The 22,160-nt window shown below is 48.4% G+C and overlaps 1 protein-coding gene across 1 annotated transcript in view; it reads left to right on the forward strand.

Moving 5' to 3' along the window:
- The first annotated feature begins 1,020 nt into the window (after positions 1–1,020).
- cgnl1 (cingulin-like 1) overlaps positions 1,021–22,160 on the forward strand; it is a 24,844-nt gene continuing 3,704 nt past the window's right edge. Inside the window, 15 exon segments of the mRNA XM_023813991.2 lie at positions 1,021–1,212; positions 5,811–7,583; positions 8,062–8,156; positions 9,728–9,833; positions 10,202–10,303; positions 10,787–10,929; positions 11,029–11,170; positions 11,395–11,607; positions 17,802–18,008; positions 18,138–18,242; positions 19,421–19,573; positions 19,678–19,792; positions 19,795–19,847; positions 21,019–21,180; positions 21,860–21,949. Coding sequence (XP_023669759.2) covers positions 5,865–7,583; positions 8,062–8,156; positions 9,728–9,833; positions 10,202–10,303; positions 10,787–10,929; positions 11,029–11,170; positions 11,395–11,607; positions 17,802–18,008; positions 18,138–18,242; positions 19,421–19,573; positions 19,678–19,792; positions 19,795–19,847; positions 21,019–21,180; positions 21,860–21,949 — 3,405 coding nt within the window. The 5' untranslated portion in view covers positions 1,021–1,212; positions 5,811–5,864.

Below are 22,160 nucleotides of genomic sequence, written 5' to 3' on the forward strand. Positions count from 1 at the left end.
CTAGCCTTGACATTAAGTGCATATATTTCTGTGTCTCAGTAGTGAGAAATAAATGATTGGCAAATCCTTGAAATTACTATTTTAATATGATTTATTTTCTAAGCTGATAATGGAAAAACAACGTTGTTGTTCTTGTAATCGAATGTCACATTGAAGCACTTTTATATTTTGAAAACTGGAATGATATGCGCATTCGTGGTTATGATTTATGAAGTAAAAGCGTTTTTTTCTAAATTAATTAGCATTCGAGGAAGATAAAGAATTAAATGTGGAAACGTATTGCAGATTGTCGTTACATTCTGAGCAATTTCCGTTAAATTGTTATACAAGAAGGGCTGTGATGGACATTTTACGTTATTTGCCACTCTCTAATTGTTTAATGGTTGTTACTAGCGGAATGCAGTCTGACTATTTGAGATTTAAACGCATTAATGTCCGCCGTATTGCATAAATGTAAATGAGCACTAGATGGAGCTATAGAACTTTTTACTGAACTTCAGACTCAACCAAGCTAAAATGTACACTGCACGTATTCAAGATGTACCTCTTCTGTTTGTTACTTATTATGGCTGTGTAAAAAGGCATAACTCCAGCAAAATTGTAAAGAAAGATGAAAGGTTTAAAGGGTACGCATTTTCTTTCAGGTTGTCAACCTCGTACTAAAAGTTTTGTCACAGAGATGAATTGTTGCAAAAAGTATCATGGATAACAAGAATAATTCCTTAATGAGTTACATATCGTTGTCATTTTTGGCAACCACGGTATTTCCATCCATCTTCCAACTGCTTATCCCGGTGACATTCTGTATTTCAAAAGTTAACGCAGAAAATATTGCTACCTTATGGAGATCCGTGAAAAGTGCTTTAGGGTGTTTATGTGACTTTCTGACTCGAACCTTCCCTCTTTCACCTTTAACTACTTAGATGGTTTAAGTTGAAGACAACTGTTCCTGGATCAGATCAGCGCACACAAGCTACACCGAAGTTTCCTGCTAGTTATGGACTAGAAAGGGTGGATTTAAAGGCGAGACGGGCTTCGGCGGGGGGCGGGATCCACTTCTCCTTCGGGCTTGTTGGAGTTGATTTGCCTAGCCAGGCAGTTGTAACAAGTGGTTTTGGTTATCTTCTACAAGGATGGCACTTTGTTTAAAACTTCAGACTTTCCGCTGAGACTTAAGGCAATCCGGATTGCTGCGTGTTAAGTCATTTACTGGTAAGTATTTAGTTTGTCTCTTAAGTGCTGGAATAAGCACGGCGTGGGAACGATGCGGATGGTTTTTAGCTGGGGTTCTTCCACCGTAGTTCACCAGTGCAAAAGAAACGTGATGTTCGCCTTTCTAGTTACTTGTGTCACCTACTTTTAAACAGGAATGCTGAAACTGGTTTGGGTACTGGAAGCACATGTTGCATCTCCAGCAACACCATTAAAGCTAACTTGCTAACTGTTGCAAAATTACCGACATAATTGTGATAGTCGCCGTTTGCTGATCTTATCTAACTGTTTTTTAATCACCTTGACCCAGATTTAATTTGCCGAAGTTACGTATCTCCAGTAGCTGTGGCGCTCTTATTAGTAAATATAGCAACCAACACCGACCATCGTCTTGGGCGAGTTAACCTGAAGCTATTATGCCCGGAAATATCTTTTTAAAACCACATTTCATACTATTACTCAGTCATTAGTGCTTAATATTTAATATAAAGTGTTGCAATCTAATAAACAGCAGCCGCGATATTGCTTTCTTTCTGAATTACTTATCAGATTGTGTGCGTCGTGAACATTTCCCAAGACTCTGAAACAAACGGAGCTTGTTTTTGGGGAAAATGGACGTTTTAAGTAATTTGCTAATAACTATGGTGCGAGTCATAGATCGAAAGTGACTTAAAGTTTTGTCGCCGAGCATTTTGATGAAATCGTTTTTCTTAAGGCTCTTTGTCGACTTTAATTTAACGTAAACGCCTAAATAGGAATTGAAAGCTGTTGATCTCTAATTTCTCCTCGTTGTCACATTCTTTGCTTTATCCGTAATTCACATTTTTTTTCTGTACATTATCAGCTTTTATCAGCTGTTGAGAGGCGCATTTTGCTGAAGGCTGCTCCGCCTTCACCACAATTCTGCTTTATGAGTCGGGTAAACGCATAGGTCAGATAGTGGTACTTTCTTTGATTATCTAAATACTTTTTCATGCAACCTGAATTTGGCCACTTTTGGCTCGATTACCCGGACAGGAGGACCGGGAGAGGCGTCTCCTAGTCTTTCGGACAATGAGCGGAAAAGAGCTGCGTTAACACCTCGGTGCACGGCATGGTGCCCTGGAAATACACGTGTTCCGTGGGCTTGGATCAGCTATTGTTGTCATCCTTTATTTTTTCGATGCCGAACCAGCCTTCCTCTGGATAAGGCGATGCAGCTGTTTAACTCGCCCACATTGTTCTCTTTCCTTCCCTGAGCACTGGAAAGTCTGATGTTCCCCAGAGTATTGTTGTCGTTACCAGGGCGTCTAAATGGAGCGATTATTGCAAGATAAGAAGAAAAATAAAACGGGACAGTTTGGAACATTTGTAACAAGGCTGTTTTGGATCGTGTCCGTCCCGGTGCAAGAGTTCACCTCAAATCACTTCCACGGGTTTGTGTATCTGGTCGCATCTGTTTTGCACTTCGATGTACGGTACATTTTAACTTGGGATTTATCTCCCCGCCCTTTGGCTGTGGCATCCAGTTGGAATGTAACCTTGCCTGTTTCCATTTTCACATTTGCTTTCGGTGCAATGGTGATAGAGCGATGAGTTTTGTATCTTAACTGTTTGGACAGACATGGCATGTTGTTATCCGTAGCCCTGAAAGGAGACCACTGATTAACACCCCATTGTCTCAAGTTGCATGGGGTCTAATTGTCTGAGATGCATTGTTCAGACCTCCTGTTTGTTTTTTGAGCTTAAATAACTCCCTTTCTCAGATGAACCCCAATCAATCGAGTACATACCAAAACCTGGCATACTGAGATTCAGATTCTTGTGGTGGGGTGATACTGGAACTTCAACTTGTAGGATCTGAATATCTGATTACAACAGGTGGATTACAAACATGGGTTTAGGGTTTAGGTTCTAGGTAGTTCAGGGCTGGATTTCAGCACTTCTGAAGATCCTGTTGGTTCCCCCCAGCAGCCCCTGACTGCACACTGAGCCTCCTGCTTGATAGTATTAGTTTTGTTCCTTACTTTGTTTAGTGCTAGGAAGCAATTGCTTCGCATGGTCTGCTTATTTCCATACCAGAATGGCTCATGTGCAGCTTGTTTTGTGCATTTTTAATTGTGACCCCCAGGCATGTCCACAGCAATCTAGTAACAACCGGAAATGTGTGAAGATCAAATGTCACACAAGTGGCCAACAGCTTGAAGTTTTGCGTCTCTCTGCCAAAAAGAATATATGAAGTAGTAGTTCATACTGTATTTTGACGTACTCCTCTGGCCCTGATTATCATTGTCTGACGTGCTCTGCTTGTAAGTGATCCTTAGTGTTCGGCAAATCTTGATGCGGTAATAATCAAAACCAAACTTATAGCATTTTGGTTGCCTCGCACAAACATTTTATAACTGTGTTGTAAATCACTGCATGGAGCTGTGCAAGAATAAAGTAAACGGTGCCAGTAATTGTGTTTTTTCCATATAACAGCCAGATGTGCCAGACAACTTGGAGAAGGAAGTATTAAATACAGATCCTCCTGTTCTTTGTATATTCTTATTGTTTGACTGTATATATTTTTACATTGTTTCAGGTGTAGGTGCCTAAAATAGACTGTAACTGGATATATGGTTGTTTCTGCAGTCTTTCCAAAATGGAGCGCACTAGTACTGTACCTTCCCCCTGTCATGTATACCCCAAAGAATGAGCCGGCCGCCTTATTCTTGCTCCATTGACCTTTGACCTCCAGTGAGACGTGTCACCAGGCTTTGCCCCTGTCCCATCTCTCTGCTGGCTTGTGTCCCAACCTGCCTCTTAATTAGGATTGATTGAACAGATAACTGAACTCTGATTTGGAGAATGGCCCCTGAATTCTGATCGCTTGGTATTTACCTGGTCTTTCTGAAAGAGAGTTCTTGAATAAAGAAAAAAAAAAATCTTGTTACTTAAAGCATGTTACTTGGGACTGAAATTGAGTTTTTCCACAATGTTAGGTTACCACAGATCCCCAATTTGTGGACTCTTATGCAAACTTTTATGAAGTTGCTCATTCCCTGCTCTCTCTTTCATACATGATGTGCACCAATAAACAGTGACGTTTTGTGGAGCCCACAGTCCCACTGTAAATACAGCAAGATATTTTATCTATAGACACCCTGTACTATTCCACTTTTTATTATATTGTTTCATTTATCCTGGAAGGCAACTCATTGCGTCTGTTCAGTATTTGTATTTTTTTATTTATCTTTGTATCTTGCACTTGGCCGGATAGGGCTCTTCTTAAATATGAATTCCAGTGTGTATAGAGTGCAGATGGCTGAATAACAGTCCCTCTATTCAGCTTGTTGAAGATGTTTGATGGACATGTGAAGTCCCCTGGGAGTGTGTCTCCAGACGATTGTGTTTGATGGTTTCTTGATGTGTTAGCTGGGTAGCCTACTGGGGCTAATTAAAAAAAAAAAAAAAAAAACCCCAACAGTGTGTGTTTTATGAGTGGCTTTCGGTAATGACTGCTCTTCAGATTGGCTCTGTCATTTCAGCGACTCTAACCATAGCTGCCTTGTTTTCTGGCAGTTTAATTTGGGGTGAAATTCAGAAAGGTACCTTGTTCAAGAGTGATCTGGCAAAGCCCCATTCGGGACGCCTTTTGGGTCGGTGTCCGTAACCATGGCAACCCCTTTTCCTCTGGTAATCCATCTTGACAGTGGGACTTGACACACATTTGATACTTTTCACGAGTGCACATGTGATAAGTAGTAATTAAGGAAAACGGAACATCTTACCAGCTGTGTCTGGATGAAATATCAGGATGCATGCGGGCGTAGTGCCGCCTCTGATTGAGCTGCTTAACCTCAGAGCACTTGTCGGTATGAATTGGTTACAGGAATCGCCTTGAGATGCAGCGATGGCGATCGTGGATAAAATTTGTATATGCACTAGTCTTTCCTTTTAGCCACAACATTTTAAATTGCCCCAAGTATTGTTTACTGTTTTGCTAGTTGTTGCTGTTTTTTTCTCTATAAATGCGGCGGCTCTTTTTTTTTTTTTCTCTTGGTTAAGTTGGTGGGTGGTGTAGTGGCTCTGAGGGTAGGGATCTGTGCCAGTAATCAGAAGGTTGCTGGTTTGAATCCTGTGAATGCCAGGAGTCATCCTACTCAATTGGACCCTTCAGTAAGACCCTTAACCTACAATTGCTTTGTTCTGGGTATGACGTCAATCTACATCCAGTTCTGTAAGCAGGTCCTCCAACTTATGAGGAAATCTGAGGGTTGGTGGCAGGATTGGCACTCCAGCCACCAGTGGAAATTCCCACTGGTCCATTTGTACTAGTGTGGTGCTGAGGTATCACCTGCGACATGGTTGCACTCGGGTTCTCATCCCTGAGGTGGTTTATCGTGTGGTGGGGGCAGCAATGCGCTGTAATCAGTGCATCCTTACCTCTCTCTAAGTTGGTGGTAGCTTGATTTTTTTTGTGGCTTATTCTGTATTTTGAAGTGACATGCTTCTTGTACTTAAATATACTAAAGTCTGTAGTTCAGTGTCTCACATGACTGTTCATTTGTAATATTTCAAAATGTTAAAAAAAAGTCTCGTTTCTGTCAGTAACCAGCTCCTGTACTTGTTTGCAGCTGTGAATCTTCCATCCAGTGACGGGGATTTTTTATAATTTTTTTTTTTTTTTGATGGAGATGGAGTCTTATCGAGTCGGCGGCATTTCTGGTGGCAGCTTACCTCCGGCCTACCTGGCACACGAGTGCCCAAGCAGACCCGTGAGCAGCGGACCTGGGAGATATGGCCTCAGCATCCGCGTGCAGGGCATCGGCGGGCACCCGTACGTGGTGCTCAACAACCGGGAGCGGGAGCCTTCGCCCTGTAAGGAACTCGAGAGCAATGGGCACAGCGCCGACGGGGACCCTGCCGAGCAGTACGGCCAGGACAGATACACCCCTCCCTGGGAGCAGCACCCAGATGACTCTCTTGTGGAGTACAGGTCACACAAGCAGATGCTTTTTGCTGGGTCCCACAATGGGGTGACTGAGTTCCAGGAGTCACAGAAGAAGCCATCCACCCTGCTGAACTTCCAGAGACACCCAGAGCTGCTCCGGCCGTACGACCCTGAGAACAACAGTCTAAACCTGGAGGATCTTCCTGTTCTGACGCCCCGACCCGCTTCCCTATCCGAAACTGGGAGTCTCCCTTGCTCACAACTCACTCGCGGCATGTCCCCCAGCTTGGATAAGCCCGGTACCTCTGCCACACCAGTGTACCAGGACCGGTTCCCACAGCAGTCCGAGGCACAGGTCCAGTCCCTCCCTCGGCGACATGCGCCGTCACCAGACAGGCCTGCATTCCAGGTTCAGCCTGAGACCCAGGAGATGCTCTTACCAGAACCAACGCCCCAGTCCCGACAGCCGGTCCGGCCCGAGGCCCAAGTTCAGCAGAAACCGCAACTTGAGACACAGGTCCAGTCCCCCCCTCATCAACAGGCAAAGCCCCAGAAGCCGGTCCAGCCCACCTCTCAGGATCAACAGAAGCCACAAACTGAAGCTGCCGCCCTGGCCCCATCTGCCCCTGATGCGGGTCAGCAGGCCAGAGTGGCGCCGCCGGCCAGCACCAGTACCGGCTCAAGCCTGGAGCGCAGTCGCCGAAAGCCGGACGTCCTGCTGCTTCGCCGGCACGACTCCAGCGGTCCCGTGCTGCAATCCCAACATTCCAGCCACTCTTCCTCATCTCCCTCCTCCACTTCTAGGCCTCTCCTTGGAGACCCACTGGAATCCCTGGGCTCAGACCCCATCAATCGTCACCAGAACCGACGGTACATCCCATTCATGCCGGGCACGGGCCGTGACATCGACACGGGCTCCATCAAGGCGGTGGAAGAGCTAATTGACAAGTTTGATGGCAAGGAAGGCCTCCAACGCAGGGGCCGGGCGGGGCGGCGAAATCGTATTAACCCCGAGGAGCGTAAGCGGTCCCGCAGCGTGGACAGTGCCTTTCCCTTCGGTATCAGAGGGGACACCGATTACCTGGAGGAGTTCAGCAAGAACCAGGGCCGGTCCACCGAGCATGTGCTCCGGCCCTCACAGCTGCGGCAGCTCAAGGGGGCTCTGGCCCAAGACTTCAGCGGTCCCACATCGCCCCCTAGGGGCAAGGATGGCGCAAGCGCTGTGGCTCGGGGCAGAAGTGCTCCAGGCTCCCCGCAGGGCACTGCGCTCCACAGTGCGAGCTCCGCCCTGGGCTGCAGGACTGCAGTGAGCAGGTCTTCCACACTGCCGCTGGAGTCAAAGGGAGGAGACGAGCCGAAATCCATACGGTCTTTCAAAGTCTTAACAGGCATGGCGGCGGCCTCCCCGGCCGTGTCCATGATTAGCAGCTCCAAGAAGAACGACGCGGACAATCCGGTAAATGTTATCGATGGGAGGCGTTTACGGTTATGCGCCACATAACGGCGTTTCGGTCAGCGATGGACCACACAAACGCTCGTGAGGTTATAGCGGAGCTGAATAATGTACAGTACATAATACTTGATAAATACATAAATAAGTTATTAATTTTTATCATTATTTAGGCTATCCCATATAGCCTAGGTGCCTAGTAGCCTATACCACCTAGGTTTGCGTAAGTACACTATGATGTTCCCCGTTGTTAAGCGGCACAAGACTATTTACATTACATTAATAAATAATGCATAATTATTCATGAGGTTTTATGGAGGATTGCAATTAGTGTGTGTTAGTTCAAATAAACAACGTTCGGAATGTATCAAGTTCACTAAATTATCCATTTCTAAGGGGTAAGATGAGACGTCATGCAGTGAGCAGTTAATCATAAATGGGGCCTAAGAGAAGCCATCGTCATTGGCTGCTTGTCTTTCTGCAGGTGACTCCTGATCTGCTGAAAGATCAGCAGACGCTTTCGCAGCAAACCAACGAAGAGACGGCGAAACAGATATTATTCAATTACCTGAAGGATGGGTAAGCAGGCTGGGGCCTGGATCGCCGTGGTGGCCATCGCCTTTGGCGTATTCCCAAGTCGCTGATATCTCGTGAACGCTGCTCTTTTCGTAATTGCTCATCCAGCATGGGTTCCTGGAGGGGGGGGGGAGCTCATCCCGGAAAGCTCACGAGACGCCCGGGGGGGGTGACGGCGCATTGCGCGCACACACCCACATACTCTACAGGCAATTCGGAGACTGTTAACTACACGTTATGATTGATGGGTGGAACCGTGAACAAACAGTGGAGGAACAAACTCATGCCACATTTCAGGCTCGCTTGACTGAGAGCTTTTTGTGTGCAAACATTGCCCCTGCTTGGTTTACAGCATTCCTTTCCAGGGTCCTGTGTGAGCTGTAGATGTTTCTCATCGGTCAGCCTGTGTATGATTTGTGCTCCTCCACGTTGCACCAGAGCTCTGGTTGCTCAAGTGCTTTCCACAGATGTCCAGGGCCTGAACTCCTCCGTGCCTATTTTGAAATCTTACCTCCTGGCCTCCCTCTGCTCTGTAGACCTCCATAAAGAAACATGGAAAAATCCCACGTCGTTGTAATTGCATGCAGGCCGGAGTAGTGTGTGTTTTTTTTTCTTTTTTCTTTTGTTTCTCAAGAATTGTAGCATTCAGGCTCTCCTGTTCCACCCAACGCCCCCCCAGTGTGGAAAGTCAGCATCACAGCTGATCTGATTAAGACAATAGGGGGAAGACTGTGATGGGAGAAATCTAGATATGGATCAGTGAATTCTGGGTCATGGGGAGGGGGCTGTTATAGAGCATACTTAGCTGTGGACCAGTGCATTCTGGGTCATGGGGAGGGGGGCTGGTAAGCAAGGCCATAATCCCGAGGCTGTTACTTGGTTGGAGCCCAATCTCAATGCATGGCAAGTTAAGAGGAAGGAAACGGGAACGCGGAGCTGGTTGTCATAAATATTGGGATAAAATTCTATCCCATAGAATTTTAATTAAGGCATGTAATGTCAGTGTATCTTAAGAGCGCATTTTCGTTTTTAATACATGTAAATTGTTTTCTGCCCCATTTTTGGTGGAATCACTCCTGCCTGTCGTGACTAATCCACACAGAAAGCATTGTTCTTCTGAGCCCCGGGGCTGAACGCGGCCGTGTGGCGGAGCCGCGCTTTAATTATGAGTGTAACGCCATGATGGAAAGACGACAAGAAGTGAAACCTAATACCCGAGCCGACACAGAGCTCCGGGCTTTTTACCTTCATTGGTTACTCATGTGCTAGTAATGAAATATTGCTGAAAATACTGGTTATATATTGTAATAATGGGCTGTGAGATTTATTGCAGGCCATGAGTTTAAATCTCTCTTTCCCCAAAGACACCTTTCATCCTATCAAAATGTGAGCAAAAAGTGAGCAAGCGATTAAGTGAATGAACGAGGAGGGTGATGGAGCGCGTGGTACCGCCCTCCCTAAGTCGTTCCGGTCATGGAAGGCTGTCTTTGTTATGCCTGCCATTACTCCTTGATCCGCCCGAGATTTGCCGGTTCAACCAGTTGTGACAGCTGCCTTTCTTTGCCCGTTTTTAGGAACCCAGATAATGACGACACCACGAAGAGGAAGGTCAACTTGGTCTTTGAAAAAATCCAGACCTTGAAGTCAAGGGCTGCAGGGAATGTGCAGGGGGACAACAATGTAAGACTTTTTTTTTTTTTTTTCTCCCCTGGAAGCTTCCAGAAGTAGTAAAAGAGCTATTTACTCTGCAGGCAAACGAAAGTAAGCACTAGAATGTGTTTTGTCATTGAAGGCTTTCATTTGCGTTAAAAACTTCTGTTTGTGGTGGGGGGGAACCTTGTGTGTTTGTAAAAAGTAACATTGGAAGAATAAAAATATTACTGTCAAGGATTCAACAGGATTATAAACAGACAAAATATGTTTTAAAGAGGTTTTGTAGCTTGTGGCACCACAATCTAGGCCAAAGTCTTAATGTCGGGTTAGTGAGAAACGCGTGGGAGGCGCTGTGTGTAATTAGTGGATTCTCGATTGTAATTTGCCCTCCACAGCCTCCTGAAGCAGCCAGTGAGGTGAAAGCCTTGCAGGACCAGAAGAACCAACTGGAAAAAGAGGTGACAGTCCTTAAGAAACAGCTGGAGGAGGAAACCAAGGTGTCCTGTCGCTTTGCTTCTCGTCTGATCCCCTCGCTGGCGGCTCTGATGGTGCACTGTCCTGTTTCTGTAACGTGCTGCTTCATCTCCTGCATGGCTTCTAGGGGTTTCCTTCTGTTTGTGACACAGATACCGGGGGAAAGCAGTGACCCCCCCCCTCCCCCCCCAGTGTGCCAAAATTTAAAATACAATAACGTGAAAGCTTGACCTGCCTTGGTCAGTGGTTAAGGTACTGGCTTCATGGTCAGGAGTGTCAGGCTTCCACACCCTTATTTTAGGAGACTATACCTGAATTGTTTGACACATTTTGTTTTTAATAAATCGGTGAAAGTGAAATTTAAAAGCAGTTAAATGGAAAAGCTGTTTGCATTGGAATAAGGTGTCCATTATGTAGCACCAGTTAGATTCCTTGAAGTGAGGAACCATAATGACCGACCCTGATGTACCTTGTTAGGAGGGAACCATGATGCTTTTGTCCTGCAGAAGACTGCTGGTCCGACGGAGGTGCAGGAGAACACTGGGATGAGGGACCTGCGGATGGAGCTTGTGAGGAGTATGGAGGAGTGTGCCCGCCTGCAGGAGCTGCTTTCCAAAGCAGAGGAGGAGCTGCGCACCACTATGGAGGAGTAATTGGCTTTACTGTGGCCTGGGGTGCAGGCTGAGGTTTATACGCTCTCTTGTGGAGGTCCTTCCCAAAGTTCTCATGTTGCTTCTTGGCTCGTAAGGCTCTTCCAGGTGAAGATGGAGAAAGAAAAACACCAGACGGAGATCAGGGATCTTCAGGATCAGCTGTCGGAGATGCATGATGAGTTAGACGGTGCCAAGAGGAGCGAGAGTGAAGGCGGGGAACAGGAGGACGTTTTGGAGGTAAGCTGTGGTGGAAGAGCCAACCTTGGGATTCTTATCTGTCTTTGATCTGCACAACGAAACCTGCTGGTGCCTGTCAACAACAAATGGGACAAGTCAGAAGAGGAGATCTTGATAAGGGAGTTTGCACTGTGGTGTCTGCAGGACTGGTGGTTGATGAAGATGATGTATGTGGCTTTGGCCTAGCTGACCCCCCCCCCCCCCCCTCACAAATTTTCCTGCAGGAGATGATGCAGCTGAAGCTGGACTTCCAGGAGCTGCTGCAGGTGAAGGAGGAACAGGAGGAGCTGCTACGGCGGCGTGAGCGCGAGCTGACCGCCTTGAAGGGGGCCTTAAAGGAGGAGGTGGCTACGCATGACAAGGAGGTGGACACACTGAGGGAGCAGTACGAAGAGGAAATCCGCAAGCTGCTGTCATGCGTGGAGGACGCCAAGCAGGTACGGCGACTGGTGGAACGAGCTCATGAGTAAATCCATGACTCTTTTTTTTCTTTTTCTACACAAAAGCTTCTCCTGGGTGGTAGCTTTTTGACATTGGATCTCTTAATTGTTTTGTTTTTCTCATGCTGATGTTTGGGTTCAGTTATTTTGAATGATCCTCATTTCAGATGTGGTCCTTGACGTTACTTAATCCATCAGCATGCTTAACAGTATGACTGGGCACTGTTTGAGGGTGCAGTGTCTCCTGAATTCCTGACAAAAGCTGGTTATGCATTTGTGTGCCTGGTAATCATACCCAAGGGCAGTTTCTCTCTCGTGAGTAGGACCGTGAGTAGGACCGTGAGTAGGACCGTGAGTAGGACCGTGAGCATTTCCTGCTGCCGGCAGCGTGCTGTGACAGTCTGTTCGAGGGCTCAGAAGACGGCAAGCTTTAGCTCTTCTGGTCAGCCACTCTTCCAGAGCTCGGCACCCCGACAGGTGCTTTCGACGCTCTGACAGTCAGGGTAACCAGGCATACCTGAAGACAGTCAGTCCCGCTTCACGGCTGTGGGCTGCATCGCACACTAGGCCCGAGGGCGTACTTTCAGCATTATCACACAACATTTGTGTCATAGGAAAAATATTCCTAAGGATCTTCTGCCACTTGGTTTATTCCCCCCTCCCTCCCTCCCACATATTTTGGGCGTGGCTGTTGGAGAGTGAATCTCTCCCATGCTTTGGGTGTCCGGCAGCTGTGTGTTGGGGGTCTGTGCGGCCTGCTCACTAAGCACTTCCTGTTTTGTCAGGCAGTGTTGGGAACAGGTTTCCTGCTGGATCAGCCTTGTTCCACGTTTTGTCTGCCTCGCATAGAGTTATTTCCCAAGTTAAGAGTGTGAAGTCTCCATAGCCATGAGGTTTGTTGCGAAAACTTTCTCACCCTTCCGATGCTCACCGCCCTGGTCTAGGGGCATGACTTTAAGTATTTTCAGTTCTCAGATCCAGGGGATACAGCTAGCCTGTAAACTCAAAGCTCTTGGGTTAATAAGCTTAAAATCCATCAGTGTTTGTTAGTATGTTTCAGATCTTTCTGCTCTGTGGAATGACTCTCAGAATTAGCCCTTGCAGAATAATAGAAATGCAACAATTTAGACATCGTTATATCAGGTTTAGAGGTAAATACTAATCAGCACCATGATGTGAAGTTGGAGTAGCCCCCTGGGAATATCCCCCCCCCCAAGTAGTGGTGTGGGGTTGGTGCCGTGTTTGCATGGTGACCGATTTCACAGCAGGAAGAGGCGCGACCCGCTGCTTAATGCCCCGCTGCTTAATGCCCCGCTGCTTAATGCCCCGCTGCGATTCTCCTGTCCCGTTTTGTCTCTTAGCGACGCTGTCGTCTGTCGCCCCTCCCCCCCACCCGTGGAAAAGAACACTGGGAACTGGAGCACCGATTCGCCCCCTATGTCCGTTAATTGCAGTGGCAGGCCGTCACTAATCTAATGAGCCCTTGTGCGGGTCCTTGTGTTTGTTGCCCATGTGCTTCCTTTGACAGGTTGGTAATTGTCAGCCAGGCTTGATGAATGACAGGTTTGTTTCATGAGATGATAATGGGGGTGATGGTAGAAGCTAAGTGAGAAGCTCAGAGTTGGGGGGGGGTCGTTAATGGGGGCTGTGTGAAACTCCTCCATAAGAGCTGTTATTTATTTCTGCAGGAGTTACCCCCTCCCCAAGTTAAAGAGGGATTAAAAATTTTAAATCCACAAAGCATGATGAATTGAAGATTGACATTTGCGGTAGGGAAGTGAGAAGGTTTTGTGTAAGATTTTCTAGATGTTTTTATTCATGTCTGACTTCTGTTGGAGTTCTGGGAGGAGGTCACCCCCCCCCAATGTGTTTAATATGTGTTGGGGGGGAAAATGGTTGTTCAGTCTGCAAAAGCGGCTGTGATTCAGGGCGTTTGTGGGCTGCTTTTGAGGTGCAGGTGTCCGCAGCCCCATGTGAACCTAGTTGACGCACCCCAGGAGCAAACCCCGAGGGTACTCTCACTGTACTTCTTTGGGGGGGGCCCAGCCCACCCCACAGACAGAACTTTGCCATCCTTGTTGCACGTCGTCGTATCAGTCTGACGCCCTGCCCCCCCCCCCCCCCACACATATGAGGCTGTTCGGTGCCTCCAGCGAGAAGCCTGAGGCTTTTGGGGTGACGGTTTGAGGTGCTGATTTGGTGTTAAGCCAGATGAGGGGGAGTTGGGGGGGGGGGGGGAGAGTCCGAGAGGGGGAGCGGGAATGAGAGAGAAGCAGAGCAGCATTCATCTGGTTGCAATCAGGAACTTGCTTCCCGTCTGCCAGCAGTCTGCCCCAGTGAAGCAAGACAGGAAAGCGATCTAAGAATATCTTCACACCATTTTCTAGTTCTGTCACCTTTTGTGAAAAAGATTTGTTACCTGAAATTTGTCTCTCTCATGTTGCGTGTGTGTGTGTGTGTGTGTGTGTGTGTGTGTGTGTGTGTGTGTGTGTGTGTGTGTGTGAGAGAGAGAGAGAGGGAGTCTGCTTCAGTATTGAGGGCCTTTTATTTCTCTTGTGTATTTTGTGTATGACAAAAAGGACAAACGGGCGGACTCCATGGCTGGCGGGTGAGGCTCGGGGGGCTCGGTGGGCTCGGTGGTCCCGTCTCTCTCACCCCCGCTTAGCTCTGATCCTCAGTGGGCCACTGCAGCGAGCTGGCAGCCGCTCCATCCGAGGTCCCCCGTTGCCTGTGGGCTGTGTGGGGGGCCCAGGGTCTCGATTCAACTCAGAATGACCATAACAGTCCTTTGTAGCCCCCCCCCCCCCCAACATTCTGTGAAAGCTTTCTTGCAGAAGGGATTGTTTGATCTTCTAATCACTGGTTTGCCTACATGTCAAGAGCCAAGTGGTGAGATTTTTTTCCCATTGAAAGTGTGTGTTTTTTTCCTGTTGGACCCTTGTTCGGTCACCAGGTTGCCTGGTTGGGAGAGTAAGTTTGGAGACGTAATCTGATCCTATCTTGTTCGCTCTCCTTACGCAGGACGAGGTCCTTCAGTATCAGTGTGAGATACGCACCTGCAGTACAGTTGGGCCTTTTCCTCGCCATGTGATCGAGGCCGTCAAGCTGCGTTTCTGCAAGCTACCTCCCCGCAGGCTATTATTTTAGCAAGGGGCCCTTTGCTGATGGAAGCAGACACATGACAGACTAATTAGCGAGGCTCGGAGAATAAGGGAAAAACCCAGAGAGCCACGGCAAACGGCCGCATGTCTGTCACCCACCGCAAACTGTGACTTTTTAAAATTGCATCCCTTTATTGCCACGTTGCCCAGCACCTCTGATTCACTGCTGGCTTCCTCTCCCGCCTGATCAGACCACTAATATCACTAGCAATTGAGCTGATGAACTTAAGTGACTTGAATAATTGATTTACTGCTAAAGCTGCAGCTGGATCAAGCCGTTTTGGGGGGGTGGGGGAAGCTGGACTCCGACTGTTATATCCCTGCAAAGATCTTTATTTTCCCTAACAAGTTAAGCGGTCGTGGCTCGCTGATATTTAAGCGAGGGGCGGCTTCGGGTTACGGCCGTCCTGTGCTGGAGACGTGCCTGATCTTCTCAGACAGCACTTTTCAATTTTCACGACCTCTCCATTAATACTCCTGTAGCAAGTAGGTTTCACGCCCGTGCTTTTTCTTTGGGGGGGGGGGGGGGGGGGAGCATGTGGTAAGGCATACCTCCATGCTGGCCGTGCTCAGCAAGCGGCCGTCTGTAGGGTTTTGTGTACAGTACACTTTATTTGCTTTCACCGCATGACTTGCAAAGATCTTGAACAGCTTCTTTGTGCAGACATTAAGGATAAATGAGACTCATACCCCTTTTCTCGCTCCGACGCCGTCGTGCCGTCAAGCCCAGTGAGTGTCGAATGCCCTTCCAAGCTGTGTTACTAATGTAAACAGCCCTGGCATGACGTAAAATTTCACCACCACCTTATCTAACACCAGGATATGAAAAGTTAAGGTCTGCGATTAATTTTTGCCATTACCAAATGTAAGGGGCCAAAGCACAGGCTGTGTGCCTGACCTATGGAGGTGCTGTTATCACAGCTGGGCCTGGGAAGGTCGTGAGGTCGTGTCTCCATCCTGGCTAATGTTACACTGGGGTAGTGAAGTCAGGGACCGGCAGTGAGGTCCCGCTGGATCTCCAGGACCCTCAGAACACATGCCGTTCAGCGGGGAAGGTAATCGTCCGGCCTTTTGTTTAATTTAATTTTATGTCATTTGTTTGATTGGAACCTTTTCAGACTTCCTTCCATATCTTGTGCTGCTAGCGTGTCTCTCTGCAGGGATTGCTTTTTTTTTTAATTGCCGTGGATTAAGCAACATTGTAACTCTGTCAGTGGCTATCCTATCGGAAAATCTCGGGCCACCATGCTGATATGATAGCAGGAAACCTTTGTGTCCAGCTAAGATTCCGAAGGTTTGAGGTTCATGCTGGCCTGGAGTGGGGGGGGGGGGTCATTGTGATTCAATTTGGATGCCGTGGGGGTGGATGAATGGGCACCCAGGATTAGGGGGTGGTGTGGCCTTGGGGGTGGAGCTTCCTAATGGATGAATGGACAGCACTGGAATGTCTACCAGTACCTGCTGGGATCTTTGGTATGCGTCTTCTCTGATTGGTGTCACAGCCTACCCCTGTCCCTGTGAATGTTACTGTAGGGCACACATCGTACACAGAATATATAAACTGAAATAAAAACTGACATTTTTAACAGTACTGCTTACATTTTTATTGATCAGACTTAATAGTTCTTAAGAATTGTAATGGAGTAATATAGTTTAATAATTGATTTATATCTTGTCTTTTGTTGTGCGTACAGTCCAGAATCATTGCAGCTCATGGCACAGTCGGGCTGTTGGCTTCGTCTCGGTCGTTTCCCATAATGCCTAGTGGTGCTCCATGTGTTCTGGCTCGGTGTCGCTTGGCCTTCCATGCAGAGCAGCCCACTGCGCCGTCACAGATGGGGGCAGGGACCTCTGCAGACAGGCTGGGGCTTCACAGCAGTGTCTGCTTCTATTCATCTGTCTTCTCTAATGCTCAGTGACTTCACATCCAAAGGCCTGACATGACCAGTCGGCTCTGACTGGGATCAGGGTGACTGCACATGGGCTGCATATGTTCTCGAAGCATTCTCCTTTATTTATTTAAATAGTGCTAATGATTTATGATGGGGCTAGTTAAAATCTAACGACTCGCCTTGTAATTAGCGATCCAGTGTTTCCCGGATTCACTGGATGGCGTTACATGTGAACCAGTGGATAGTGAGAACTGCGCAACCCACCTTTGAAATGCAGCACGTAATTTTAATAAATGATTTGTTGGTTACATAAACCATTTATCAGAGGTTCTTTCTCAGGGTTCGGCGAGGGGGGGGGGGGGTGGCGGCAGGAGAACCTCAGCAGAGGGAACCGCACTGTGTGCCTGTCGATTTCGGCAGGAAGGCTCCTCAAAGCCTCCAGTTCCTCTTTCTCCCCTCGCCGGCTGGCGGAATGCTGGCTCTCTGTCGCCAGGCCCAGGCAGAAAGGAACCACGCCGGTTCCCCCATTCACGGAGCCCCCGCATGGGGTGGCCAAGAGCGGACAAAAAGGGGGGTGCCGCCGACGGTGGGCGGGCTCATTAGCCAGTTCGCTCGCGTACGGCCGACGGGCACTAAACGAGTGGGAATGGCCTGGCGCTGCGGAAACCTGACCGGCTGCGCCGGCTGAAAGGACGTGTGCTAGCTGTGCCCGTAGACGTGGGAGCCGCCCGTGGAAACCGGCTGTGCGGCGCTTTTCACAGACGATCGCCAGCCTGCCGCCAGCGGCGTGCTGCCTGGGCCGGGCCACAATCGTAGTGGTTCTGCCTCGCATTCATTGCATTTTCTTCACTTCATGTGTCAGGCTTTTCTTCCTCAGGGGTTAAGGGGGCCTCGGGCGTGCAAATTGTGAAGTTTGCTGGTTAAATAGGCCTTTAACAAGGCAGCATATGCGTCCATGCACACTGGAGATGAGGCCTGTGAAGTTTTGGTTATATAACGCAGTGATTCACTGGAGCGGGGTGGCGCGCTGCAGTGGGACATTTCCCGTCGCAGTGCCATTGTGTGGCCGTGTTTGCAAATGCAGGGGTGTGAGCGGTATGGAGATGCACTTTAACACTTGCCTCCCTTTTGCTGACAGAACAATGTCTCGGTGTGTCGAGAGAAGCAGGAGGTGGAGGCAGCGAAGGGGGTGGCGGAGAGCCGCGTGGAGAGGCTCAGCCTGGAGACCGAGAGGCTTCGCCGGAGGGTCCAGGAGCTGGAGAATGAGGTGGCCAAGCTGAACCGCATCATCGACGAGTCCAAGCTGCAGGAAGGCAGGCTTACCGATCACATGCGCCACCTAGAGGTGAGCCTCCGACTTGCATGGGCATGTGATCACCCAGCCATGCAATGGCACCTCAATTAAAAAACAATGACGACGAAATTCCGTTAGAGGTGATGGGAAGCTTACACTTAATCCCACATGTCCAACCAGAAAGAGAACAGTCTCCTAGGAGATTCCCTGGCTGAGGTGCGGGAGCAAGAGGAGGCGATGTCGCGTGCAAACAGGGCCCTGACCACCCGCCTGGAGGATGTGCAGGTATGGTTTCGCCACGCAGCGCCAGGGAAACTCCGCCCTCCTTCTGGAAGCTTCTGCTTTAGGAATGTGGCTGTCACATGCTTCAGGCCATAGTTTCACCTCAGCCCCCATAACAGAATTGGCTTGTTATCATTCTGTAATATTAGTCAATTTACTGTTACGTATTCATTTTTTGTGTATACAGCTGGGGTTCTCAAACTTTTGGGTCAAAGATCCGCATCAGATTTTTGTTCAAAGTTAGAGCTCTGGAACAATTATCAATAACAGAACAGCATCTCATGAATTTTAATGAATTAACTGTAACCTTCGATAAAGACAAATATAACAAAATTTGGAACATTTCAGCACTCGCTGATCATTGGTGGTGGTGGGGGGGGGGGGGGGTTGGACTGCAGCCCAGACGTTGAGAACCTCTGGTACTCACTGCGATACTCGCAGCATGGTACACTCGCTGCGAGGCTTTACGGTTCCCTTCACGCCCCCACTCTGCGCTGTGGAGTTTGCGCATCCCCCCCGCCCCCCCGTATCGTGCTGCCAGGCCGAAGGCATGTGGTTCGCTTAAATGGTGTCTCTAAATAGTATGTAGTGTTCTGCCGTAAAATATAAATATGAACAGTGGTAGATATGTTGTAAAAAAAGGAAATGATCATAAATAGCTTATAACTTCTAGCTTTAGTGGCCCACGAAGCCTGAAGCCAGGTATCTCGCAAAGTACTGGCTGTGTTTCCCACAGCCTGTTATGCAGGCATGTGTGATGAATAATGTTTGGCCACTTATGACTGAGTGTTCTGAAAGAATGAGGTAAAGTGAAAACAAATGGGTTCAAACAGGAACTTGAATATTAATATAGCACAACAAATGTTCTCTGTGAATAAAAACTTATTAAATGTGTGTGTTTGCGTTCATGCCTTTACAAGTATCACTTTCAGGTGGAAATGCTCCTGAAATCTTCCCGCACAGTGTATCGGGTCAAATAGAACATGGAACGTTTCATAATGAAGTTCAATCATAATAGGCTTTTTAGCGTGCACTCCAACTTAATTTGTGATGGTCTCCATTATGGGAGCTCCTAGTAAGAGAGGCTTAGCTGGTGAAGTTTAGCCTTGACACTGCTGTTGACGATGACCCATTGTGCTTGCTGACATCCAACTGGGCCACGACCACTACCTGTGCTGCAGAGAAACCTGACCAAACTGACCCAAGACCACAAAGACCTGAATGAGAAGTTAAAGGAAGAAAGGATTCAGAAGGAACAGTTCAAGAGGACCAAGGACGAGATAGAGGACGAAAGGAGGTTGCTGGACAGGACTGTGGAGAAGCTGCAGAAGGAGGTAGCTTTGTGGGGGACGACCTCAGTGATGTGAGATCTGTTATGTACATGTAGTGAAACGCATCTCCTAAGAAAGGCTGCCAGATGTTTTATTATCCCCTCCAGATGTGCGATATGGTGGAGGCCTCGCAGACCTCTACACAAGACCTTCAGGTGCAGATCGACGAGTACAAAGAAAAGAATCGCAGAGAACTCGCAGAACTGCAAAGGCAGCTGCAGGAGAGGGTGTGGAGCTGGAGAATTCCCGGATGGCAACGCGGAAGCTGCAGGAAGAGGTATGGGGGGGGGGGGTTTGCCAGACAAGCAGGACCACCAGGAAGATCTTCCTTTGTCCACAGTGGTGCCCCTTCCTGATCCACACATCCAGCTGGACTGTCAGGTCATGGTTCTGTTATGCCTGTTATCTGCTGGGTTACAAAAGCTCTTCAAAATCAAAAAAAGGCTAATTTGGGGTGATTTATCTTGGCTATTCTATGAGTTCTGTGGGCAGACCTAAGCAGAGCGAAAGGTCAAAGGTGCAGGGGGGCCACGGAATGGGGCCGCATGTTTCTTCCGCGACACGCGGACCATGACTCCCCCAGCAGCGCCGGGGAGCGAGCCGGGCGGCCTTTACAGTGGGTGTGGGCCGATAAGCACTGCAGGAGTGCTCTGCTGCCAAAGGGGAACAGATTCTCCTTGCAGTAATTCATCTTTGTCTCTGGTCATTTAGCGGTTGTAGTGGTGTGGCCCTTCATGTGATGTCACTGCCCAGGAATGTCCTTCATTTACCAAGGCAACGGCCACTCCCACCGTTACAAACGTGCTTCTTTAGCCCCCAGCCCATGTAGGAATGCTGGGAATGTTTTTTTTTTTTTGTGATAGGGAATAGACAGTAAGTACAGTTTGTCTTTAAAAATGTGGGGTGTGGAAACTGATTCTGGTAATATTTCCTCCACTAACATTCCTCTAAACTCCGCGCCCTCTTATCAAGTAGGGAAAAAGGCTGATTTGTGGAGGTAGTGATGTGTTATGCTATCTGTGTTTAGTCTTTGCTCCCAGATTTTCAACGTCTTCTGAGCTTTGGGTAGTGCTGCAGATTCTGAAACATTAGACCCTGGAGAGGCTGTAGATGAAGGTCTTGTATGTTGCTGGTGGACGGGGCCTAAATGGGTCCTGCGCTGACTGTGGGTCAACAGTCTTCTGTCTCATGTTACTGTCATGGTTAGCCCCAGCCTGGAAAGTTCAGACATCCTCCAGACATCCTCGCTGCTGTGGAAATGAGTCCTTGCCATTTGAAATATCCTTTGTGATGAAACTTGTTTACTTTCTAGCCAGAAATTCCCTGCCTCTTTTCCCAAGAAATTATGTGGAACTGAAAGGACAGGGACTGTATGGCTGTGCCGGTTGAATGGCCCAGCTTGGCAGGATGGGCCAGTGGTGACCCTGCTGTTCTATGGGCTGATCCAGGTGTCTCACCTTGAGGAGGACCTGAAACAGTGTAAGAAGGAGCGAGATGAGGCAGTTCTGAGGGAGAAGAAGCTGGAACTCAAGGTCTTTGACCTGGAGGTGGAGCTGGAGAACGTGTCACACTCCAAACAAGATCGGCCCCGCTTCAACAAAATCACAGAGGTATTGCCTGTGGAGATGATTTAACATTTGAATTTTTTTTTACAGTTCTGTTTAAAAGTGTCAGTGACAGGTTTGGGGTAACTGCTCTGAACCCCTGCTGGATCTCCTTCCTCTTCTTTGTGAATCCTTCAAAGTCCTCATCCTTCAGCTCAGTGTTCTCAAACTCTTTCCCGGGGACTCCCGCCCAAAACAGGCACGTTTTTGCTCTAAGCAAAAATGAGGACTGTCTGGCATAGAGCTGGGAGGGAGCAAAAACATGGACCGTCTGTGGGGGGGGGGGGGGGTCCCTGCAGACCGGGTTGGGAAACACTGCTTTAGTGTGTGAGGAAGGGCTGAGGGCTTGCTGGTTCTCACTGAGGAGCCGGCCCACACGATACTGACAGCCACGCTGATGCCAAAACACGGTGAAAGGAAAGAGTCCACAAACATTTATAGGGGCTCAGTGCTGACAACCTGAAAAGGTCCATAGAGAATGTAATGCTCTGACTCCCGCTGGGAGAGGCAGGCTGGAAACCAGGCAGAAGTATAAGAGGGAGGCTCGCTGTCTCGCGGGAGGTGACGTTTTGATAAAACTCCCTTTTTAATATTTAAAAATGCACTCTAGTTTGTTTGAAGATGGCTGGGTCTGAGGTGGAAGGGGATCATTATGATGACAAGCGACCTTGATCTCTCTCTCCAGGACAGGATCACCCAGCTGGAAATGGACTTGGAGGAGGAACGTAACAACGGGGACCTGTTGATGGACCGGATAGAACAGGGGCGAAAGCAGGCGAGTGACACTGTCACCACCAAACCGCACAGCTGGGAGGAGGGGGGGGGGTGGCTTCCGTCATCGTCTCGCAGAAAGTCCTTGAGGTGACCGTCTCGTTTGGACCGCAGGAGGTCCGATCTCACAGGTTTTCAAGCCCCTATGCTTCCCCCCCCCCCCCCCCCCCTCCCTCCACTTCTTTGTGCCAAGATGCCCGTCCTCTCCAATGCTG

Source organism: Paramormyrops kingsleyae, chromosome 11, assembly GCF_048594095.1.
Source record: "Paramormyrops kingsleyae isolate MSU_618 chromosome 11, PKINGS_0.4, whole genome shotgun sequence".
NCBI lineage: Eukaryota > Metazoa > Chordata > Actinopteri > Osteoglossiformes > Mormyridae > Paramormyrops > Paramormyrops kingsleyae.